The sequence below is a fragment of the Dipteris shenzhenensis genome, chromosome 8 (genome assembly GCF_047967505.1).
Source record: "Dipteris shenzhenensis isolate YYH24624 ecotype China chromosome 8, Dip_SZ_1.0, whole genome shotgun sequence".
In the NCBI taxonomy this organism is placed as follows: Eukaryota; Viridiplantae; Streptophyta; class Polypodiopsida; order Gleicheniales; family Dipteridaceae; genus Dipteris; species Dipteris shenzhenensis.
The window spans coordinates 32,804,778-32,831,292 of record NC_141603.1 but is presented as its reverse complement, the minus strand read 5'-3'; the positions used below and the strand labels follow the sequence as shown (position 1 = coordinate 32,831,292).

At 44.5% G+C, this 26,515-nt stretch overlaps 1 protein-coding gene across 1 annotated transcript in view; it reads right to left on the bottom strand.

Annotated features, from left to right (window-relative positions):
- Window positions 1–22,222, bottom strand: part of LOC147899398 (NAD(P)-binding Rossmann-fold superfamily protein) — a 34,037-nt gene extending 11,815 nt beyond the window's left edge. Inside the window, exons 1-4 of the mRNA XM_087378604.1 lie at window positions 21,851–22,222; window positions 21,392–21,734; window positions 20,831–21,099; window positions 5,891–6,087 (exon numbers count right to left, since the gene is read on the bottom strand). Coding sequence (XP_087234730.1) covers window positions 5,891–6,087; window positions 20,831–21,099; window positions 21,392–21,734; window positions 21,851–22,043 — 1,002 coding nt within the window. The 5' untranslated portion in view covers window positions 22,044–22,222. The remainder of the gene's footprint in view (window positions 1–5,890; window positions 6,088–20,830; window positions 21,100–21,391; window positions 21,735–21,850) is intronic.
- Between the last annotated feature and the right edge of the window lie 4,293 nt (window positions 22,223–26,515).

Here is a 26,515-nt window from a genome sequence, read left to right as displayed (position 1 = left end):
GACTTTCGGGATTCTTACTCGCGCAGCACCGGAGCTAGGTTTGATCACTTGGGGCGCGTTCTGTTGGTGCAGCACCGCACCTGGTCTTCATCACTTATTCGAGGCATGCTAGCAGGACCCCACTTTCCTTATCACACAAGGGACGTGGGGGCCGCTCGAGGGTATCCTGCAGCACCTAGCAGAGGCTGATACAGGAGTTCAGGAGAGGCAGCCAGTCTGGGAGATTATTAGCAGCATCGCAGGGTGGCACATTTGGACCTCGCGTTGCGCGTAGATCCTCGGTGGCACCTCCTTACCGACTGCCCAGATCATGACTGATATTTGGAGCGAGATTATTTATACCCTCAGAGGCCAGTGGGACCCGATTCAGGGAGATTCCCGGGCCGGTCGGGAGAAGTGGAGACGCTTCCTCCGGGCTTGGGACACACAGGGCCTCTTCTTCGAGCAGACTTCGCAGGGCCTTCGGTGGCGCTACTCACCACCCCAATGGCTGTTCATTCACACTCGCCTTATCCCTCCGTGAGAGAGTGATTTATTTTTTGTTACCTTTTAGGGCTGTCTCCGATTTGTGAACGCAGCCCGTCAGCTACAAGCTGACCTTTTGTATCTTGCTCTCGAAGTAATATAATTAGCACTGTTTTTTCGGCAAATCTTGACTACAGGGGAAAAGATCTCATCAAAGTCAATGCCCTTCTCCTGCTTAAATCCCTTGGCAACCAATCTGGCCTTATACCTCGGTAAAGTATTTGAATCCACTTTGACTTTGTAAACCCACTTGCATGGCAAAACCTTTCTGCCTGCAGGTAGCTGCACCAAGTCCCATGTATCATTATGAAGTAAGGAGTCCATTTCTGACTGCATGGCTTTCTCCCACTTCCTTTTCTCTGTTCTTCCCATAGCTTCCCTGAAGCTGGAAGGCTCACCACAATCTGTCAGCATGATAAAATCAGCCACATTATTGGCTCCTGGAACAAACCTGCCAGGAGGCCGTTGTACACGGGTGCTCCTCCTAACAAAATGCTCCGTATTAGGCTGCTGTCTAGCCTGTTCGTCATGCATGACGGGTGGCTGTACCACCATATTTGGCTGTCCTACAGCGCCATTTGCTGGCATATCCAGTGGTGCATCATTGGCAAAATTGTCTGGCTGATTTTCAGCCTGTATACCCTCTTGAACAAGGTTATTTACAGCAGCCTGCTGCTGCATATTAATGGGCATTCTTTGCTGTCCGACATCATCATAAACAACCCTCCTGTATTCCACAGGTTGCACGGGTTCTTTGTGTACACTATCCTCTTTAAAGATGACGTCATTGCTGCGTATAATCTTCCGTTTAACAGGATCCCATAACCTGTACCCCATTTGACCTTCGTCACCGTAACCCATGAAGATGCATCTGAAAGACTTTGGTTCCAGTTTGGTGCGCAGTTCTTTGCGTACATGAGCAAAGCACTCACAGCCAAACACACGTAAGTGCTTATATGAAGGTGGCTTGCCAGACCACACCTCCTCTGGCACTTTCAATTCCAAAGCCTTGTTCGGCGACCTGTTAATTAGGTGAACTGCTGTTTGCACGGCTTCTGCCCAAAAGCCATGGGGCAATGCAGCATAAGACAACATACATCGAACTTTCTCCTGGATAGTCCGATTCATTCGCTCACTCACACCATTTTGAGATGCATTATGAGGGGCTGTGAGTTCCTGTTTAATGCCCTTAGCTTCGCATAACTGTACAAAAGCATGTGACACATACTCACCCCCATTATCGGATCTAAGGCATTTCAGCATGCATCCTGTCCTATTCTCAACCTGAGCGACAAACTTCTTGAAAGCATCTAAGGCATCGCTCTTATGCTTCAAGAAATAGACCCACACTTTGCGTGTGGCATCATCAATAAAAGTAATGAAATACTTTGCACCCCCTAGTGATAGCTGTGGCATCTCACACAAATCAGTGTGCACTAGATCAAGCGGTGCTCTATTCTGGGGAGTTCTCCTCTTATGAGGAGTCATAGAATGCTTTCCAAAAATGCAATGATCACAAGTAGCCAAATCTGAAAATGAAAGAGACGGTAGACAACCCAAACGTGACAGTTCTTGCATTCCTTTAACGGACATGTGTCCCAACCGGCTATGCCACAATGAAACCTTCGGCAGCTCGGTTATGGCAACAACATGATTACCTACACTGGAAACATAAAGAGGGTACAAGGTATCACTCTTATAACCCTCAGCCACTACAACCTGGCCATCAGTAATTACCCATTTGGAATCCCCAAATGTGGTGTGGTAACCACTGTCATCCAACAAGCCAGTGCTAATCAGATTTTTCTTGATTTGCGGCACATGGTGAACACCATCAAGCATAAATATGCGTCCGTCAGGGAATACTATCTGTATACTGCCAATCCCTGCAATCTGACATGCATAGTTGTTCCCAAGGTGAACAACTCCATGAGTACCTGTGTAGGAAGTAAACCACTCCCTATGAGGCGTAACATGAAAAGAAGCACCTGAATCCAAGAGCCAGGTGTGCATGTCATGGCCATCAACAACCAAAGTATGTGCAATTACAGCAGAAGAACATAATACATCATGTTTGTCACTGTCACTGTCCTCTGCTGCAACATTCACTGCATCGGTGTCATCTCCCTTGGCCTTGCCTTTGCCTTTGCTTCCACTGCCTGCATCCTTTGCCTCAGCCTTCTTGGCTTTTTGATCCCGTATAAACTTGAAGCACTTAGACTTCACGTGTCCCTTCTTGCCACAGTAAAAGCATTCAATATCCTTTTTGCCACGGGACTGACTGCGGGATTTGGACTTGCCAGCAGGTCTCCCCTTCTGCTGAGTCCTACCTCTTTCCTGTACCTGCAAAGCATTGGAAGACTTGCTGCCCGCATTATTCTTCCTGCTCATCTCCTCCATAAGGAGAGAGCTCTCCACATCAGCATACATAAGAGTGACATTTGAATTTGACACGGTGGTCTTGAAAGTGTCCCAACTCTCAGGGAGTGTACACAACAAGAAAGTAGCCTTGAACTCCTCATCAAGGTTCAATCCCTGTGCAATAAGCTGTGTAAAGATGGCATTGAACTCACTCAAGTGTGAGGTCATAGCTGTACCTTCCTTCATGCGAAGGTAGACAAGCTTCTTCAACCAATAAACCTTACTCGCTGAACTCTTTTCGGCATACAACTCTTCTAGCCTCTGCCATAGGCCATAAGAGGTCTTTTCGGCCTGAACATTGAACACAAGAGAATCAGTGAGAGTAAGCATGATAGCCGCCCTTGCGGACAAATCAAGCTCCTCCCACTCATCATCTGCCATCCCAGATGGCTTGACACCCTTCAACCTTATGGGCTTATAAATCTTCTTTAGCAGAAGTACATTCAAACACTGTTCTGCCCATAATGCATAATTGTGTGCCCCTTCCAATTTCTTTATGTTCAGTATTGAGGATTCACTTCCCCCTGATGCCATATCAGACAAGGAAAGTGCCTGACTCCCTGTAAGTCAAAAAAATGACTAAATAAAATTCTGATTTCTCAGAAAACCTGCTCTATCAAGAGCCAGGAGCACTCACAATAGTGCTGTTTTTTACTGTCAAAAAATCCTGCAACAAAACAAAAAATTTTCCCTCCAGTCACTATACCTTCTCACACACTGTACCGTGCTCAAATAGGCATAAAACAGTAACTACAGAATGCTGCAGCTGTTCCACAAGTGTTTTATCAGTGCATCATCATCTGACGAAGCACAAAACACTGCTGTCCTGGACACTTCTCCCACCTCAGATGAGGTATTGCACTGATTTTATATGCATAAACCTCTTGGCATACACTGTTTTGTCCACTGAAAAAAAAAGGATCCAAACACCTCAGCCTGTCACAAACCTGCAACAAAGCACGGGACAAATCCCAACAAATCACCCTTATGTCAAGGGGATAAAAGACATTTGAAGTCTCTACACAGTGACCAAAGTGCTCTCAAGCACAATCTGGGCAAAAGCCCCTTGATTTGACACCTGTACCAAGTGAAAAACACCCTCAACAATGAGGTAGCATACAAAATTCAGCGCTCTCCTGGCACTTTCACCTGACAATGTAATGCATAAACTGCCTGTGCGCACAGTACAAAACACAGATCCCAACGTACAAACACCAAAAAGAAAATCTTTTGAGCACTGTCAACGATGGACAGTTAGGGACCGAGTAAACTCGATGCGCCCTGGCCAAGCATGGCCCAACTGAGATTTTCTAAGTGCCGTACACAAAATGTGACATGCAAAGAAATGTCACTGATACACTGCGGAAAACGAGACCAATGTGGGCACTCTGGCTCCACACTGCCTCAAGGCATACACTGCATTCACTATCAGGCAAAAGCCCTATGAAATTGTCACCCGAAAACTGAGATTTGCACTCAGCAAAAGCATAAAAGCCCTCTGCAAAATCAAGGCATATGATCTCCCGTCAAAAACTGTGCAAACAACCACACACTGTGGCCCCGGTCACCTCCTAGCAAGAGGGACAATGAGAGTACTTGTTGTACCTAAAAAAAAGTTTTCCTCAGGAAATGTATAAACAGCCTTGTTGTACTTTGTACCTGCGCGTACTGGCATGTACCACGCAAAAGAGCAGAGTGTTCTTCACTCTTTTCCTTCTTCCCCAAAAAAAAATTTCTGTGCCTGCTGTACCTGCAAGTACCTGTGTGCCTGCACAGAGGACCTGCTGTACCCAGTACTTGCGAGGGCACGGATCCCCAAAAAAAATGTCGAAATTCCCTTGGCTGAGGGTACATCCAATACACCTGTACGTGCACGCGTCTGCTGATGGAGGTCGGCTGCCTGTGTGCAGCCGGCTGCTGCTGGTCACACGGCCCGGCAGCTAACAGCTGCACGGCCGGCTGTACCTGTCGCGGCTGGTCGCGGTCGCGACCAGCTGCCTGTGCAGCCTGGTTGCGCGTGGCCGGTGCTGCGCGCTGCGCGCGCTGGCTGCGGCCGCCGGTAGGCTGGTAGCAGCTAGCAGCAGCTAGCTGCTGCTGCAGCTATGGGTGCTCGCGCACCTGCTGCACCCTGCTGCGCCCTGCTTGCTGCTGTCCTGCTGCGCCCTGCTTGCCTGCTGCTCCGCCCTGCTCGCGCACCTGCTGACAGAGGGCACGAGGCCCGAGGGGAGAGGAAGGGGTAGACCGGAGTGAGAGGGAGAGGGTGGCTCTGATACCACTTGTGAGGGAAAGAGGGGAGTGGAACGTTAGGAGACAGAGACACAAGGAGTGTGGGTGTGTGAGAATGCCTTGAGCCACACCACAAACTCACAGGTTTTATTAGGATTAGGTATTCACCCTATGACTGTCTTAAGACAGTCATAGGGGTCGTAACATTTTAAAGGGTGGCAATGTGCCTTTACCCCAACAGCACCTCCTTATCAGGATTGACGCCTCGCCAGCTCCCATCCTCTAAGCTCGGAGACTCTGTCTCTATGTATTGGTGCCGTTATAATCATGATTATGGACTCTTTCCTTTTCTCTTGTATTCACCATGGGTGTTGATGCTGGCTTAGTGGATCCACCCCTCAGATCAGTGTTTCTTTTAGTCTCATAGACCCTTTGTTCTTCTGGACTTCTAAGAAAATTTCTTTTTTTTACCTCATAGTTATGCATACATATATGATGCAGTATAAACAATCTCTTGAAATGTAATAATTATCCCTGTGTAGTGTTAGTTTGCTGCCAGCTTAAGTATTACATGCCCCATGTGAGTAACAAAAGTCCACAATCCCCAATGCAAATGCCCACAATTATAGTTCTTCTGTTGTCAACTTTTGAATCTAGGCTCCTCAACTTTCACATATTCCGTCTTTTATTGTTTGAAAAATAGGATGAGGATGCAGACCTTGTATACTTCTGCAGGTAGAATTGGAGGCTGTGGAAGCCATGCTTTATCTAACCAAGGATACAGCATTCCATATAAACCCCAAAATAACCATGCTATTATAGTAGCAGACTTCACAGTTATCCGTTGTCGAGGAAGCTTATAACCCAACCCCTCAATAAGAGGCTGAAAAAACTTGAAAGTGTTAACAGCAACACCTGCAAGTGAAGATAAGACATAATTGAAGCATCAAAAACTAAAAGATATTATCAGAAAATAAATCAGTACACTCATCCAAGATCCACAGTCCCTTCCAGGATGTTAGCAATGTAGGGGGGGAAGGCTGCACACTCTATGGGTGTCAGGATAACACAAACCTGGATACCAAGTCAATAACAACGTTGCCAGATGCATACATAGCCAGCTTGGTAGGAGGTCAGATGTCTGACCTATAACAACCAATAAAAGTACCCAGACCATTTTCTAAAAAACGGGCACGTATACTCTGTGACTCTTTTGATAGATACAATACACACCAGCAGCAACAGCAAAGCTGAGTGGCCAGTGTGATGTGTTTACTGATCAAAAACCAGTCCCAAGGTGGATACGCAACACATGGGGTCACCCCTACTTTTGTTTTTTCATTGGTTTTCTTCACTTACTCAGACCAGACCTCCTGAAGGCGAGTTGTCTTTATTCTTTCCAGGCTACTAGCTCCTCGACTGCCAGCCCCCCACCAGCTGAGTTGGCCCCACTCCTCACCTCCATCTTCTCCCTTCGTCCCTTGCCTCCCCTGCTTTCTCCACCTCACCCGTCTCCATTTTGCCAGCCCAGGGGTTGGGGTAGGAGCCTTCCCCCTGCTCCTCCTCCTCCCATTCCCTTAAGCCCCTTATCTCACCCCCCTCCACTCTTGTTCTTGTCCCTTCTTTCTTTTCCTTTCTGCTCCCCTTTAATTAGCATTTGCCCTTCTCTCACTTTCCACATTTCAGTTTCCCACCTTTCAGTTTCTTTCCCACTTTTCTTTTCTTTTTCTTCCCACCTCCCCTTCTTCCCGAAAGACCAGTAGTTTTCAAATAATTTAATTTGACTTGGGAAAAGGCTTTCCGAAAGGTGACTGGTAGTTCACATGGCAGTATCCACAACACCCACCACCATCCATTTCCCCCAACCACAAGCAACAGGTGAAGCATGGAGTACGTGATTTCCAGGACCGTACAATCATGGGACGCATTGTTGTTCTCACATGCAAGCAACACCAGGCCAAGATTGGGTCAAGGTGAGCTTGGGACCAAATACATGTTGAGACAACTTAGATTCTGATTCAGAGAAGTCCTATGTAATTTAGTGCATATTTCATTTTCTTCATCCCATAAGACCACAGGTCCATAATGGATGACATGCACTCAATATACCATGTGCTTATTGATATTGTCACAGTTCTGATGCACTAGTTGTGACGCGGCCCATTCAGAAATCCAGTCGCACAACATATGTGTGACATTAGGGATGGGACGTGCATTTCTTCTTCTTCCTCAAAGAGTTCTGCTGATCAGAAATTGTTCACAAATCTATAGCGCTCAAAATCCCCGACAACAAACTATTTCGCCAGTGGCTTTGGTGCTTGGATTCAATATACCGTGTGCCCTATTCCCAATCAAGTTACGCTTCCCAAGTCTACCTAAAGAATACAGGATTATTATTGCCTCCATTCGGGCGCCTTGGCACAGTCGTGGAAGCCCCATGACAGCAGCTTTGGATGATAGGATACCACAAGTATGATTGACTTGTGAGGACCCAAACACGCTTAGTGATTATGGAGACCTTGGGTGGTGGAGGGGTTCATCAAAGGATTGAGATTCAGTCCTCCCACAAAAGGGGGGAAAAACAACCCTGCCAGCCCTCTACAGCCTTCGTCCGGTCGCCCTCCTCTAAAGAGGGGGTGGAATAGAGCCTGCCAACCTTTTGAAGGTAGTTTTCAGCCCCCTCCCGCACAGATCCCCCCCAAGTTCAGGCCCCTCCAATGGCTCCCACAACGAAGGTGTGGACTCATGCTAGAAGGCAAGCCCCTAGGAAAGAGACAGCTAGAGATCGGCACTACCCCCTCCGATCCCCCCTCTCTCCCCCAAACGACTATTCAGCCCCCCACCGAGCCCTTGCCCCGATAGTGCCTCCCAATGTCCAACTGCCCATCCTCCTCTCCTCCCAATCGGACCCTATGCAGTCTCCCTCCTCACCCCCATCCCCGCCCACAGTCCCTCCTAATCCTCCGCCAATCAACAGTCGCGAATTCTGGCAACATTCATAACTCTGACAATATTCATGCAATAGCAGTAGAGAGGCAGAAAATTCCTCCCAATAAAGTCAGATCTTGCAAAAGGACAATAAATGACCCAAGCAGCATTGTTTTCATGGACGACACCATCAACCAGATCAATATACAGAAATGAGTCCAGGAACATGCCCAAACTCATCCTCTAAAAACACAACATAGTAGTTTCAATCTCGTGATAGTCACTCATAAGGTTGAAAACCATAAACTCCATCACCCATAGCAGGGACTAGCTACTATGACATCCCCACTGACATCATCAACGCCCAACAGTGGGTGTAGACCATAGTATAAACATAAGCTCTCACACATACAAATCCACACACCCACACATATTTGGGCATCCATGTATACAAAGTCTTCGTACTGAGTTTCTTTCAGCACTCCGGAGGTGAAGGCAGACTCAGCCATGACAAAGGCTAGCACTCAACCAGATCCATGTTCAAAATGTTCAACAACAAATTTTTTGAACAGCGATCAAGACACAAATGTTTGTGTGCAAAACAAAGTCAACGAATGCTCACATATTCCAGACTGCTCAAGACAAGTGGAACTTATGCAATGACGAAACAAAAAAAGCTTACACCAAGCAATAAGCTTTGTACTGCAAATCCAAATGAAAAGAGAAAGAAGGATGCAAATCACATCAAGCACGTTAGAGAACTGTAAATACTCTTGGATCTAGAGTCTAGACAAATAAATGCAAACTATGTTTGAGATACCATTAAATGATTTTGCAGCACATTTTCAATTTGAAGCATTTTAAAAGAGAATCTACCTGATTGCAACATCTACTTTGGGTGATACACTAGTCTGCCTTGTGACCTGCTATACAGGGTGCAGTATGGGCTGTTGTACCTCAGCAGATTTGCAGAAGGGCCAGGCCTATTTATGGGCTTGGCAAGGCCTGGTAGCAGGTTGGCTGGATGCGGGTTGGCAGACCTGGAGTAAAGTCGAGTTTTACAGACCCAGCTTGGCCTGGATCTGGTCGGCTGATTTTACAGAGCAGGTCAGCTTGGTGAAGAGGGTTGGCTGCCTATAGAAGGGCCCACAGATGGCTCAGTTCATATCCCACTGAAAGCCTGCACTGAAGGAATGCAGAAGCAGAACAGAGCCAGCCTACTTTGCCCTCACACCTCACATTTGCACAGTGTTTTCTCTGGCTGTCTTTTGCCCAGCAGTTCTGTAGCTCCTTCCTAGAGCAGTTTCCAATTTTGTGGTTGGTATAAATTTGAGTACTGTTTGAAGTATTTGTGCTGCTCTATCTCTGTGTTTTATCACAATTTTGTGGTTGAATCTTTAGCCTCTGTTCTGACATGGTCAGCAGTGTGACACTTGAATTTACTTTGAAGGAAGGAGTCCCTCCAAGATCGAAGGCGAACCAATTCAACTCAGGTGCACATGCTTGTTTGGTTGCTACAGCATGTTCTATTTTCTGTTTCTGTGATTTCAGAAGTGATGGCCTCTCACATGCCCATTCCAAACTTCGGAGATGCAGGAAAGTTGGATAGGACTAATTATCCCAGCTGAAAGGTCAACCCCACGGTCACCTTGTGGCTAGGAGACTCTAGAAGGTGACAATAGGAACAGAACTCAAGCCCGAGGATGTCAAGAGAAGGTGACAGATCCAGACAAGGTCAAAGGGTGGGAGGACAAGGGCACCAGACCCTGTCAATGATCATAGGGACTACAGCAGATTCCATCGTTACACACATCCAAAATGCAGGTACATCGAATGAGGCACGGACCTTTCTGAAGGATCTTAATGAGACAGATAACTCATAAGGGATCCTATCCCTCCAAAATTAATTGTTCACCATGAAAATGGAGGAAGGGGATCAGGTACACGACCATCTCGGGACCAACTAAGCGCAGCAATCGGTCATAAAGTGGAGTCAAGCTAGCTAGCAATTTGATCCTTTGGAATGCTTCCAAGGAGTTTCAAAGGCTTTGTAACAACCGTGACATCTAGAGGGAGGACCAGCCCTTTTACATTTGAAGCACTTGGGCCCTTGTTGCTGTAGAAGAAAGCCCGAGAAACACCGAACAAAAGCAACAATGACAAGAGGTTTCTCGACAAAAGGAAACACAAGGCAAGTAGTCTGAAGACAGTGGAGACAAGAAGAAGAAAAAGAACTGTTTCTACTGTGAAAAGCCCGGTCACTTCATGAAGGAGTGCAAGAAAAAGAAACCATATGAGAAGAGGAAGAGGGAAGGCAAGCCCGAGGAAGAGGCAAAGTCTGAATCAGCCAATGTGACAACGGGGGACAGTTGTTTATAGCCATTGACCATTGTTCTGCACATGAAAACAAAGAAGGCTGGTATGTTGACAGGGTGTTACGCTCAAGTTGAGGCAACATGACCTCGGACGGGTCAGTCGACATTTTCCTTTAAAGGATCAATGTTTGTATTATATTTGTTTGGGCTTCACGTAAATGATCAAAAAGGAATCAAGGTCAAGGTCCTTGGTGAGGGTGACATGGCACAAGACTAGGTGGATCTAAGGCTAAGGGGTCTAAATGCATAAAATGTGCCAAGGGGCAAATGATTCAATGATATCCCAAGAGAGGGGTAAATGATGCATTGAGGAGATGCCCTCAAATGTAGACATGTGGCATACTAGATCCATCTAGGGAATTTTGGGGCTTGGTGAAATTTGCAAGCTTGAGCCTTCACGTTGTTGACTATTCTAGAGGTTTTGCTACCACCGAGGTTGGCTGGGAGGAAACTGAGTGTGCTTGCCCCGTGATTGTTTGTTAAACTGATCTGTGAAGTGAGTTAAAGTGAGTGATTGTAATATTTTGGTATCAGAGCCTGGCAATCTATGAAGGTGTGAGAACGATTGGCGGAGCGTCAAGCTGTTGATCGGATTCTTCGTTTGGCCTTAGCGAGCTACGACCGTGAAGCCAATAGAGGAGCGGGGATCTTGTCTTACGAGATCAGAGAAACAGAATAAGGTTGTATGTCGTGCGGGTGTAGATCGTTTGTGTCGTCTGGTTCAGGCCATCGAGTAGTTCATCAATTTGGGTGTGCGTTGGACATCAGGGTGGCGCACGCGTTGGTCACGGCTTATTGACTTCAGGGCTCCTTGGTATCGTGGGGGGGCTAGTTATTGCACATAAGGTGCACTCCATGAGATGAAGCACACAGCCGGTAGGAGTGGATAACGCTAAGCGTTGACGAGCAACACACGATGAGAGCCGCTTTCATACTCAGACCTCGTAGTGACTCTCTTCACAGGCGAGGTTGTTGGAGTTTACGACTACATGCAGAGGACTACTGTGCCGTCACGGGACTTGTTGTGTTATTTGGAGATCTAGGTTATCGGCGAGTGCTATGCAGATAGTAGACAATAACTGTTGAAGGTTTAGTTATTGGTATTGTGAACGCACATAGCAATCATGCGTTGACATCTCATTGGAGAAAGCCCTGGACTATGGAGCTTGTTCACTTTGATGGTGATACGACGGATGGATGCAAGTAACTAGAGGATTGTACAAGGTTTACGTGTGTTTCCTTACGCACAGTTGGCTGGACCAGGAATGTAACTGGGGTTTTAAGAGGCTGGTCTCGTGGATCTACTCATATGTATGAATTCATTCAAGGAGTTCGACTGAGAGATGAAGTGGCTTGCAGGGACTGTTGATCTCTTCATGCGGCAGAAATATGACCAGGGAGCTTTCTATGCCTTTTTAGTTTTGTTGGGGTATATGCTAGTTTATTTGCCCTCGGTGTTTGAGTTATTTGAGATTGCAGATATTTCCCAGTACAGGGAAAAGATATTCATCTTGGTTCTCATCTATTTTTAGTTGATGGTTACGCCTATTAAGACACCTTTTGTGGTTATGAGATTGAAAAGCAGTTTGTAAATACGGTTTTAGGCGGTGTTTTATTTATTTATTATTTTTTATTTTTAAACACCCATCGACCTAAATGGAAGTAGATGAAGAAGCTTCCAGGAAGATCTCGTAGAATCAGGAGTCCGGCCGACCCTACAGGTGTCGCGCCCAGCAAGCCATACACTATCTGGTAGAATTGCATTATTGGAGGATGCCTTGCAACAGATTTTAGCACAACAATTACAAGAAAATGTAGGGCAATCTGAGCTCAGGAAAATGGTTCATAGTATGTCTACTAGACCATCTTGTGAAGAGAAGGGTAAAGCTCCAATGGAGCCTGAATCCAGTGTTCATATGGTCGAGCCTAGGAGGGCTAAGGTGCCTAATATTGCCAATTATAGGCCAGAAAAGTATTTTGGTCGGATGTCTGACCGTAGTTCCGATATCATAGAGACCTAGTTACACAAATGGGATGAGGCCTTCGCCATTTATGAAATCAGGAATGATATGAAGAAAATCCGCGAGGCCACCCATATGTTTAATGAGACAGCGGATAGGTGGTGGATAAAACAACAGAAAGATGGAGTGGCATCCACTACTTGGGAGGGGTTTAAAAAAGAATTTAGAAAACACTTCTTACCTCCTAACGAAGCATCCCGAGCTTGGGATCAGTATCGAAACCTTCGTCAGAGAAATTTATTAATGGCAGAATACACTAATAAGTTTAGAGAAAAAGTAATGAAAGTTTATGAATCTCTATCTCAGTTGATCTAGGTAAAAGATTTTATCTTTAGACTGAATGATCGGATCAAGATGGAAGTTCGGGCTAAGTATGCGAGCACGCTAGATGAAGCAATTGCCATAGCCCTGAACTATGAGGATGCAAAAGGGAACAGACCAAGTGGGTTTGTGCAGGTTGGGACTCAATATGAGTACCCGAAGAAAACTGGGTTTAAAAAGAAGTGGATTAGTAAAGGGAGTGTCTCACAGCCTAGTCGTCAAGCCAAGCAGGCGAAGCCAGTTGAGGCGCCTAAACCAAGTACCACCATTGAAATGAAAAGAAAAGTAACACCAATGGCAGCCTGGGCTTGGTCGAAGTCTTCTTTGAACCCAGAGCAAAGAGAAAAAGCGAGGAGAGAAGGCTTGTGTTTTGGATGCCTTCAGCCTCATCAGTGGAAAGATTGTCCACGAAACAAGGATCGTTGGATGGCTGAGATGGTGGTCTCAGAATGCGACGTGGAAATGGAGGGAAGTCCCAGAGCAGAACAGATGCAAATTCAGCTAGCGGGATCTTCTCAAAGGTCAGTACCTTTTTTGTTATGTGTGTCTGTTGCTAAGCTAGTAACTAGTGCACCTGATAATGTCCTGTCAAAGCCCACACCAACGAGGTATACATCCTTTAACGATACAGAGTTAATTAAGATAAAGGGGCAAGTAGCCAATCATGACATCATTGTGTTGTTTGACTCAGCATCAACGCACAATGTAATTAACTCCAGGCTTGTAAAGAGGCTGAAATTAAAGACTAGCCCATCTGACTATGCATATACAGTTAGAATGGCAGAGGGAAGTTCAACTGAAGTATGGAACCAAAGGGTTACCCAGTTGGAACTTCGAATTCAGGACTATACTGAGAAGCTTGATTTTGAAATGACAAAGCTTGCTCACGCTGACATAGCCCTGGGTAAGGCTTGGCATTCTAGGAAGAATCCAGCCATAGATTGGAAAAAGCACATTTATCAATTCAAAATGAATGATGTGATGTATGCCTTACGAGGTGAAAAATATATACCTCAAGGACCGTTGGTTTCCGTAATGGAAGTTCGAAAAGCTCAAGAAGAGTTTTTGTTTCTTTATACAACATCGGTAGAGCTGATTGATGGTTCTTCGGCTAGCACTAATGTTACCCAAAATGGAGAGATGGCCCAACTGGCTGATCAAATAGCAGAGGAGTTCTCTGATTGTTTTAGGGATGAGTTACCTTATGGGTTACCTCCAGAGCGGAGTGTTTAGCATAAGATTGAATTAATCCCCGGGGGCATAACCTGTAAATAGACCTCCCTATAGGTTAAGTTTTACCGAAGAAGCGGAGGTACGAAGACAACTGGAAGAATACCTCAAGCTAGGACAGATTCAACCCAGTTTCTCACCTTTTGCTTCGCCAGTGATATTTAAAAAAAAGAAAGATGATACTTTTCGCCTCTGTATATATTACAGAGCATTGAATAATATCACTATTAAGCACAGGTATCCGATGGCACGGATCGATGATTTGCTAGATGCATTACATGGGGCCGTAATTTTCAGTAAGATAGATCTTAAATGTGGCTACCATCAGATCCATATTAGAGCCGAGAACATGCATAAAACCGCTTTTAGAAGCAGGTTTGGACATTATGAGTTTTTGGTAATGCCGTTTGGACTTACCAATGCTCCAGCTACATTCGTCATGCTTATGAATGATTTACTACGCCCGTATATCAGGAAGTTTGTAGTACATTTTATTGACGATATTCTTGTGTTCAACAAAAGTATTGCTGAGCATCACGAACACTTAAGAATAGTGTTCAATACTTTGAGGAAAGTCAGTCTTTATGTAAATAAAAAGAAAACTGTACTGTGTATGGTAAGACTTGAACATTTAGGATTCATTATTACTCCTGAGAGATACAAAGAAAGTGGCTGCGATACTGACTTGGCCTATCCCTCAGAGTTTGACCGCTTTGCGATCATTCTTGGGATTTGTCCAATTTTATCGAAGGCATATCAAAGGATATTCTGAAATAGTATCGCCATTGACTGATCTGACCTCAGATAAAGTACCTTTTATATGGGGACAGAATCAACATGAAAGTTTTAACACCATAAAACAAGCTGTGGTCTCAGGACCGGTGTTAAAAATAGTTGATCCCCAGAAACCGTTTTTCCTTGAAACTGATGCAAGTGGCATTGCGGTAGGAGCAGTTCTCCTCCAAGAGGAAAGGCCAGTAGCCTTTGAAAGCAAGAAGCTTTCTCTCTCTCAACGAAATTGGCCAACTCATGAATTAGAGTCGTATGCTGTTGTCCATGCTCTGAAAACATGGAGACATTATTTGTATGGGTCAGAGTTTTATGTTGATGTTAATCATGATACTCTGAAACATTTTTGTAAACAACCTGACTTGAGAGGCCGCTAAGCTAGGTGGGCAGAACTCATACAGGAGTTTAACTTGACGATTCGGTACCGAAGAGGGAAGGATAATAAGGTTGCTGATGCGTTGTCACGCATTGTACATAATATGAGTTTCACGGTATTAGAGAGTGCTCTAATGACCGAGATTAGAGAAACTCAAAAGGTGAACGAGTTCGTCCAGAGTCTTTGGCCTAAGGCTCATGTATTCAAACCTGGGGAAAAGGATGACCTGGCATCTAGAAAAGGCCAAACTTATGCAAGATATACCATAAGAGATGGTATGCTGAAAAGAAATGGCAAGGTAGTAGTATCTAATCATAATGATCTCAATCAGAGAGTCATTCAACAATGCCATGATAGCCCATGTGCGGGACATTCAGGAGTCGAGAAAACATATGATCTCGTGAAGCGAGATTTCTTTTGGCAAAAAATGAAAAAACATATTCATGAATATGTGACACGTTATTTTTCGTGTCAGGTAAGTAAGGCAGAGTGGGTGAAGCCACCCGGACTTTTACAACCTTTGGAAATACCACTAGGTAGGTGGGAGAGCATTTTCATGAACTTTATTGTAGGTCTGCCTACGACACAAGGTGGATATGATTCTATCCTTGTGATAGTTGATCGTCTTACCAAGATGGCTCACTTCATTCCAACTAGAGAGTCTGTTAGTGTCCCGCAAGTGGCAGATTTGTTTATTAAACATATATTTCGTTTGCATGGATTATCCAAATCCATAGTGTCAGACAGGGATGTCAAATTTACCAGTCATTTTTGGACTGCAGTGTTTGAGACATTAAGGACTGAGTTGGGAATGAGTAGTGGGGATCATCCAGAAATGGATGGTCAGACAAAAAGAATCAACCAAATTTTAGAGGATATGCTTAGAGCATATGTGTCATTGAGGCAACATACATGGGACAAGTGGTTGCCACTGTTAGAATTTGCCTACAATGATAGAAAACATTCCTCTACAAGGTTCAGTCCGTTTGAGCTGAACTATGGTTATAGACCAGCAAATCCAACTACAGTTGGAGTACCTCAGAAAGTGTCTAGTGCCACGAACTTTGTAGTTCAGATGCGGGAGATGCTAGCACTTGCGAGAGCTAACATCCGCCAAGCTATGGATAGAGAGCTAAGGCATATGTGGATGAAAACAGATCCGTTAGAGAATTTAAGGGAGGAGAAAAAGTTTTTCTCACAGTTCCTTCGCACTCTAAGTCTTTGATTGCGAGAGAGTGTGCTAAGTTATCACCCCGATATTGTGGGCTGTGGTTAATTATAAGAAGAATAGGCAAGGTGGCCTATAAATTAGAATTACCACAAGGTTGTAAGGTGCTCCTAGTGTTTCATGTTTCTCGTTTAAAGAAATTTTTGCATACAGGTGACTCACTAATCGAGGGTGTTGTTTTGTTTCAAGAGATAGAGGATAATGCAGGACGCAAACCAACAAGAATCCTGGACTGAGGAACAATGCAAGTACACAATCGGTTTGCATGGCATGGTTTACCTCTATCAGAAGCTACCTGAGAATCCGTATACTAGTTACGGAGAGTGTTCCCAAACTTTATCATCGAGGACGCTGATGCCTGAAGAGGGAAGGAATGTTACGCTCAAGTTGAGGCAACATGACCTCGGACGGGTCAGTCGACATTTTCCTTTAAAGGATCAATGTTTGTATTATATTTGTTTGGGCTTCACGTAAATGATCAAAAAGGAATTAAGGTCAAGGCCTTCGTGAGGGTGACATGGCACAAGACTAGGTGGATCTAAGGCTAAGGGGTCTAAATGCATAAAATGTGCCAAGGGGCAAATGATTCAATGATATCCCAAGAGAGGTGTAAATGATGCATTGAGGAGATGCCCTCAAATGTAGACATGTGGCATACTAGATCCATCTAGGGAATTTTGGGGCTTGGTGGAATTTGCAAGCTTGAGCCTTCACGTTGTTGACTATTCTAGAGGTTTTGCTACCACTGAGGTTGGCTGGGAGGAAACTGAGTGTGCCTGCCCCGTGATTGTTTGTTAAACTGATCTGTGAAGTGAGTTAAAGTAAGTGATCGTAATACAGGGGAGCATCATGAACATAGTCATTGAGCATTGTTTCACACACGCATGTGACTGAAAACAAAGAAGGCTGGTATTTGACAGTGGAGCATCGCGACACATGTCAAACAGGAAAAGCTGGTTTAAAGTGATGGAACATGGACATCCAGATTCAAGGGTGCCTGGGGGAGATACCCACACAACTTGTTAAGGGCATAGAGAGTATTTCTTTCATCACCGATTCAAGAATTACGAAGGTAATCTCTAATGTACCATGTGCCTAATCTTTATAAGAACTTACTCTCTTTAGTCAGATGACTAGGAATGGGATGAAGGTGGAGTTCGATGATTAGGACGTCTTGGTCAAGTCAAAGGAGACAAGAGAGATCTGCACGAGAAGTCAAAAAAGATGGTTTGTACCGGATCAAGGTTCGTGGGAAGATAGACAGATCAAAACAATGGCATGAGAATTTGGGAATGTCAACTATGGTACCGTGCCAAAGATGCAGAAGGCAGGTATGGTGGATGGACTTCTACTCATAGCAGGCACGGAAGGAGTCTGCAAGGCTTGCATGGAGGGCAAGCAACACCAGGAGCCACCAATCCCGAAGCAGGCCACATCCAGGGCCAGGGCCCCACTCGAATTGGTACATTCCAACATTTGTGGACCGATGTCTACTCAGTCATTTTGCAGGATCAATCTATTTTCTCACCTTCATTGATGATTTCAGCCGTATGACTTGAATTTACTGCTTAGCTAAGAAATCCCAAGACTTTGACAAGTTCAAGGAATGGAGGGTCAAGGTAGAAAAGAAGTTGGGAAAAGAGAAAAAGACGTTCTGCACCAACAGAGGGGGAGAGATCGCTTCAGAACTTTTGATGCTTACTGTAAGAAGAATGGGATCAAGAGACAGCTCATTGCAGCACACATAACCCAGTAAAAGGGGGTTGTCGAAAGAAAGAACCATGTGATAGTGAAAATGGGGCAAAAAATTCTGAGGGGGAAGAACCTTCCCAAGGCCTATTGGGATGAAGGGTTCATGCACCCACACATATCTTGAACAGGACAAAGACCAAGGCAGTCAAGATAAGATCCCACATGAAGCCTACTTAGTAATAAATCTTTCATTTCTCATTTGAAAGTTTTCAGCTCTAAAGCATTTGTTTGTGTGCATAAAGATGAGAGGTTAGGTCCTTTTACAGACCCAGGTCGGCCTGGATCTGGTCAGCTGATTTTACAGACCAGGTCAGCCCAGCCAGGAGGGTTGGTTGCCCATTAAAAGGGTCCATATATGGCTCAGTTCATATCCCACTGAAGCCCTTCACTGACGTCATGCAAGAGCAGAACAAAACCAGACTACTTTGCCCTCACACTTCAGATTTGCACAGCCTTTTCTCTGGCTGTCTTTTGCTTAGCAGTTTGCTGGATGTTTGTAGCTCTTTGGAGTGGTTCTTCACTTTGTCGTTAATCCATATCTGAGCATAGTTTTTTTCATCCCGTATGGAATGGATACCTAACGTATGCAAACGTCTGAAAGAAATATGTATGAAATGGGATTCCATACTTGACCTCTTCTTTTTTGGTCAAATGCCCTTGTTTTGACTTCTCTTTCCTTCCACGCTGTTCGTGGAGCCTTTTGCACATGAAGAACCATGGACCAGAACCATGGACCAGTTAACCATCTGGAGCCTTTCGCACTCAAAGAGCCTTTTGCAGCCAGCCATCTGGAGACTGGAAGTTTGCATAGGCTTCTAGTGCTGTGTCCCCCCTGGAGTGTCTTCAGTCCCCTGATTCGACCCTATTGAAGATTCTCTAATCTGTTTATGCTTTAAGATATATATATTTGAAACTTGAAACTTAAACTTGTTAATAAAATTTCCTATACCTTATGTTTTGAAAGTATGAAAACTTTTAGGGCCACGCATGGTTCAGCCAGGGGCATTTTCCATACTTCCATACCCATATATGTATGCCATATGGAAATGTATGGAAAAAACTATGTATCTGAGTACCCGTTGAAATATTTGTGCTGCTCTATCTCTCTGTTCTTTTACAGTTTGTGGGTTCGAATTCAATGTGCCTCTGGAAGTGTTTGGAGAGAGTCACCTAGATCTATCCACTGCAATTGATCATTGGAGATTGAAGCTATCAGCCGGTCATCAATGTCTCAAAGTTCAAACAGTGACATGGCAACAGGCAGAGTATGTATATAAACTTGATTTCTTCAAATCAAGATGTTGATCTTGATTGAAGGTCTTGGAGACTACAATCTCAACATCAGTTTATGTGAATAGTGTGCACATCCTAGAGAATGCTAAAAATGCAGAAGGGGATAAGGGATGGAACCAAAACCCTAACCTTAACCCTAACCCTAACGGGTTACGTGTATATAACACCATTTCTCTTCATTTTTCAATAGAGATGTACATTGTAAGGTTTTGTGGTGTACCCCTCCCTCACTACCTCTCTCCTCTGCACTTTCACATACGCATGACTCCCCCTTGAACTTCGCCGCTGCCCTTGAACACCACACCACAGCAAAAGAAAAGTCTCTAGTTCTGCTACTCAGAAGTATGCTATGTTTCACACTGTTGTGCAAGCTACTCTCTTTTACTAATGCAGAAGTGTGTAGTTCCCAGAGCGAGTGTTTCTTTACTATGCTGAGCTGAATGAATGTACAAGGTTCAAGATTGTACACAAGAGTGGCTGCTTGAAGACCTTCAGAGCTGCTATGGGATCTTTCCTGCTGCTCCCCAAGAGCTGAAATCATTTACTGAGGAAAGACCGAGCTGCCACTCATCTTTCATAGGCCCAGGCCTCGTAGAAGTGAGCCGACCAGTACTAGCAGGCTGGCCTACCCTTCTAGAGGCCTCTGTTGACTACTGCGATTCTCCCCAATGGTCCAGATTGGAGCTAGATGCCCAATCTCAACAATATCCTTGCTTGTTACTCCATTTGTAGAACGATGATGCAAAACTTTTCCCTGGATTTAAAGATCCACCTAGAGTCACAAATGCAATTTCTGGAGACGATTGATTTTGAAATCTACTGGCCTCTTTCCAACTCTAAGCAGAACTCACAAGTGTGCCTTAGCTCATTCACAGCTGCAATCTCATTAGAAAAGCCAGTAGGTAGCTTGTTCGCCATCGTACATATGATGCATTTGACAAATCCTTAAGAGGGTCTGAAGCCACAGAAGTAGATATGCTTGAGCAAAACTGGAAAGTATAATAAAATCATCATTTGTCTACAGTTCCCACAAGACCCAAAGACGTTCAATATATCAAGACTACCGAAATTTCTCCAATAGAAGGAAATGTAGAAAGCAGCAAGTCTCAGTCCATCTCTTGCACAAAACACCAAGACCTCATTCATTTAAAATTGTGACCACGGTGCTAAAATTCTGTCCTTTGGTGCTTTTAATAAAAGGATCAGGCAAGAATAAGAAAGTGAAGCTCAACATGTTGGAAGGCGAACAGCAGATACTGATATTCAGGATGTTGGTCTTCGAGTGCTTTTATCTCACAATGGAAAAATACATTAACTTATGTGTATGGAGCGTTCAGAAACTTACCATCAGAAATGAAGTAAGCCTGGCCAGCAGCAGGAGCTCCTTTTCTTCCCGGAATGTCATCAATTAATCCCATACTTGCAAGCAATTGTGCCTGGACAAGATTGTCCACATACACCCAATCTGTCTTTACCTCAGGGCCTCCAATAAGGAAGAGAAATATACCCTTCTGTGCCAAGCTCAGAAATCTTGGTACATGGTACTCCTCACCAGGTCCATATACAGCTGCAGGTCGGATTGCACAAGTATACAATTTCCGACCATTTTTTACCCTGAGAAACAACAGAAAGGCAAGACTCAGTTACTTAGAGAGAGGAAAAAGAAAGCCACAGCGTTCCGTGTACTTGTGAGAAATTTTAACAATGATTTGTTGAAAGCCATAGGAAATACATTAGCAGAATGTTCCTTTTGTAAAGATTTGATAAGCTCGGACAATGTAGCCACCATCAAATTGTAAAGAAATCGAGTCACAGGTATGGAGAAGCAAACACGTTTTGAAATCGTCTGTTCTACTTTAGAGAACCGGTTAGTTCTTTAATTATGGAGATGGGCTCTTGATTTTACTTCAAAGGACGGCCATTGCTTTTCAAAACTAGCTGTTCAGCCAGGGCTCGGCATCGCCCATAGGAATCCTGATGGCTTTCAATCGGGAAATAATTCATTGCCTCATTGCCATTGTTGATCTGCTGACCGCCGAATACGACGTTGTAACTACTGGTAAATACAAGCCTTTCAACTCCACATTTGATGCAGCTGTCCAAAATGTTGCAAGTCCCAGTCAAGTTCACTTCATCAATTTGCCGCGCTTGAAGCATGTCCTTGCCAGAGATGCCGTGTGAGGCGACATGAAAAACACAATTTGCGCCACGGAGAGCTTTCTCAACTTGGTCCTTTATCTTGATGTCACCTATTCCACCGTGCAGATAGAAGTATCAAATTCCTGCCAAAACGGATGTGACATCGAGCGTGTGCAAAAAAAAAAGGAAACCGATTTCCACACAAATTCTTGCTGAAAGTCCTCACCAGTAATGCAGGTGACACGACTCCTGTTAAGGGTAGCGAGCCAGGGGGAGCTGGAGCGGGAGTCAAAGCATCGAACTTGATGGGCACCACGCTGCATCAATTCGAGGCAGAGGCCAGCACCCACACAGCTGAGGCCTCCGGTGACGACAAAGACGAGGCCTTCGATGCCTTCATGCTCGGAGAGGAGCACCATGGCCGCTGAAGAATCGCTCGAAGAAAAAAAACAGATGGGGCGATCTGATCAGCAATAGCTCACAGTCTCATCTGCTCAAACATCTTGGACTCGGACAAGATGAAGGAATCCCCATCAGATTCGATTCCTGCCAGCTGCCTACTTGACACGTCAGCAGAATCTCCCGCTTTGCCGCCCGCTCGGAGACCTTTCCCCCCCTCAGAGCGGTATGTATATATACCGCCCGGCACCTGCCCAAGCGCGAGAATGCATGGGCAAGGCCTCATTACACACTGTAGGACAAGGTAGGGAGTACATCATGTGCTCGACAGCTCTGCCTTGCTTAACGCTTATGGAGTAGATCGATAGTTGATGTGGGGGGGGAGAATGAGCACGCGCAAGAGAGAGAGAGAGAGAGAGAGAGAGAGAGAGAGTTTATTAAAGTCTTCGGAAGACCGATGGGTCTATGAGACTGTGAAAAACCTAGCATGAGAGAGAGAGAGAGAGATCAAATAGAAAGAGATAATGGAGGGAATGAGTGTCCGGAATTGATTGGGAGGACACTTTTTATGAAAAGAGTTAGTAGAGCGACTGCCTTGCAAGGAAGCACTACATTTATTGCAATTTGCCTACGTGGTTTGGGCAAAGGGCTTGTGGATTGGATGGCGTGGGATATCACGTGATCTACGGGCCTTGAGCAGAGGAGAGTGGCCGGCCATGATGATGAGCGCCTCCCATTTTGCACAACCAAACACTTTGTGCCACGTGGACCCATGTAAGCCATCACCCCTTCCAATAATCGGGCAGGTGCCGGTGTGTAAGCGGCCTTAGCAATTGATTACTAGCTTTTAAGAGGACTTTCCCACCACGACCAGCAAATATGCCAGCATCCGGCATTCAGCGGTATAGCCCAGGGATCATCCCCACGAGTGTGATGATGTGGTGGAGCCTGCAATGGACTAGACCTACAACAATTTCCTTGGACACTTGCATTGGCATACCCAGTGAAAATGATGCCCAAGCTTATTACCTGACCCCATAATGCAAGGGTGGAGAGGGATTTCGCTCATCTCCACTGGTAGTGTAGGTGCTCACTTCCAGTTATAAATGGAAACCTTTCAAGCCCAGTCACCATATGCCAAGCGCGGGAATGCCATGTAAGCTAGGTTTGATTTACATTGACATTTTATATTGTCCAATACTTGATTGTAAACAAAAAAATGTGAGTTTGAGGAATTCATAGGCACTAGCTAGCGTATTAGTAAATATAATCTACCTAGGTTTGTGGTCCCTAGCTATGTTTGCTACTCCATGAACAAGTGCAATGAGCCTAGAAAATTGGTCATCATCATGAAGTGACTTCTGAACCTTAGCCCAAACGTTAGGCTTTTGAGGCATGTATTGCTCGTAGGGCTACATGCATTGACACATCGAATTGTCCACAGTATACGCATAGTTGATTGTGTAGAAAAAACGATTGTACACAAGAGGCCTTCAAAGATTAGTTGGCATATTGTTGTTTATTGTCTCTTTAGGTCCATGGAGCTCTTTTGATTTCTTGTATCCATAGTTTTTTTAAAAGAACTCACCCACTGATTTGGCCCTATCTAGGGGCACTCGCCTTGGGCCTACACTACACGTAGTGAGACTTGAATGCGGGCCGCCCCCTAGTAGGCAGATGCCCTACCATTGGGCTACCGCGGCTTCCACAAGTCTTGTATCCCTAGTTGCATGTTCGGTTGTTCAAGCATTTAGCCTATAAAAATTGGAAATTTTGAAAATGACTTGTGAACTAAGCACTAGAGGGGTGTAAGGGTGACATTGCTCTTTTGTCACATCAACTTGGTCTACATGGCACTTTGGCAAAGTCTTGATGCCTATGGCATGCAAGTTCATCATGGGCTTCTTGTCCAATAGACCATTGAGCTCACCCTGCACACTTGATGCAAGCCCCCGTCAATTAAGTGGACTAATCAAGACACTTTTAAAAAGGGAATCTTTGTAGCTAGTAGGTCACACAAGGCTTTTCATTCTCGCTAAGATAATTCATAAATGCATTGTTCTCGTTTTCCTCTCCATATACAAATAACAATTGACCAAAAGTCTATTAAAATCATTACCATTGAGTTCATTTGGGAGAATACCTCTCGAAATTTGAATCATGAATGATCTTTTAGAGGGCACTCGTTGTTGTGAGGAATGAACCAAGTTCGCACTATTGCATCGAAAAGAACCAGCGAAGGGCTTGGGGCTTCCTCAGAGGGCCTCTCCACATGTCGGCCAATAGCGCTCTCCCAGTGAAAGGCTAGCTGACAGGAATCCCTAGTGGTGCAATGCCCGCCCAACCAAGGGATTTTGAAGGATTCCAGCCCAACACTATTTGAGAGTCCTACATTTGATTCTTCACTTTGAGCAATGGCATTGTGATTTAGGGAGATGGACTGCAACCTACTAGGGAGGTGGAAGCAGGTGAACACCACTGCTATGGTTGAGCTGCTAGATTTAGCACCTTGTCAATGGCTGGGGTCGACAGAGGATACATCCTGACCATCCGATCTCATCACTTTTGTAATGGTGATGTGTGAATTTATGTGCTACCAACTGCTTCCCCCAAAAACCAGCTACTCACGATACGCATGCATGTGATCCCTTACAATGCTGCCACATGTATACCGAGCAGCTACATCAAATCATGGCCCTTAGATATATGAGGATCTATCCCACATTTGATGGCTCACAAGAGGCGCCTCTTTGCATCCTTAGATTTGTGGATAGATCCAATGCTCCATGTGTAGATGGAAAGAGCAATGGCCAGTGCATGGAGCATGATAAAATTCGACAAAAAGTGTGTGCACATGTGGAGAACATTGAACCAAACCAAACCACCAAAAATGGACCACTTAGATTTGTGCCACCAAACCAACCAATCAAAATTTCCCGCATCGATCATGTCGTCTCTCCCATCCATTGATGATCGGTAATCAGCCCCAATCGTAAGTTCTTGATTGAAAATGGGCAAAACTGGCTGTTGCCCTATCGATCGAATGTCGACTTCCCAGTTTCCTCCCAAGAATCTGCTCTCGAAGCTGATTCTCTACTCCATTAGCAGCAGAGTGAGGACGAGTAGCAAAGGATAAGGGGGCGCCACTTACCAATTGCATTTGTACAACATTAGTTTTTAAAGGTATGGCTTTTTTAGGCTTGGCACCTTCTATAAAGTGGGTATTCCCAGAGGTTTACATATGCATATTGAGGTTAGGTGCCTATAATGCATATGTTAAGGGTCAAGAGGTCTACAATGAGTATGCAAAGTTATTTTTCTAGGGTGATATATGCATGTGCCATTGTATATATATATTAAGTGAAACACTGTAAATTTAAACTTGTTAAACCACTCTGCCACTATCTAGGGTTAGGATTGCTCTTAACCCCTACCCCTAGTTTGCAGTTAGCAATTCACCTTTTGACTATAACTTTGGCAAGCATTCACATTACGCCGCTCCGCCCAATACAAAAAGAGTTTCTCCCAACCAAATTGACACACTAACAAGGTGTGTCTCGCTAATATGTGTGTTATGTAGCAGTGAAGCAACCTATTCGAAAGGGATGACCAAGAAGAACACACATGGACGTGAGATATATTTAATTAAATAATAAGACCCATGACTTCTCAACAATGTAAGTTAGCATACTTATGTGTAACATCGTATTCACATGTTCAATCATGCTAATTACACAAACCATGTGTTGCATCATAGTCTATGAATTTGTGGAACTTCATGATGCAATTATGCATGACCTGAAGCCCATGTCAATTTATTCATCATCCTAATTCATGGCAAAACTTACCCTTTGATATGGAGCAACTTAATTGACTTACAAGAATGTAAAGAGACCCATAAAACATATGAGTCATACTAATCATGCAAAAAACAAGATATGGGGCCCAAATGGAGGGCCGACCTTGAGGAGACTTTATTCACTTGCCAAAGATACATCCACTTAGAGCCCTTGATGTCAATCAAGGCACCATTGAAGGGGTTATTATATTTCCTATTTGTTTCATGAAAACATCAAGATCTCAACACGATATTGAAACAACATGGCTATTCTGCCATCAATTCCATGCTCCTTGCAATGCAAAAAACAAGGAGTACTAATAACAATAACTTTTACAACATCTAGGTGCTTAACTAGACTCAAAGAATTTCCAACATGCAAATAGTGTAAAAATGCATGAAAAAGAACCTAGAAAATCCTTGATCTTTTGATGATCATGATCTTCCTAGCTCCAAGGAGAGAAGAAATGACCACAACAAGAAAAAAGTACAAAGGCAATATTGGTGACCGCATGGCTTCAATCTAGGAGCATCAAGATTCGAGCAGTGGCTAGTTTGCCAAAATTCTTATCTTCATCTTAATCTGCCAAAATCCACTATTTTGGGCCTCAAACCCATTTCAAAACTCCACATGGAAATTCAAGTAGAAAAACC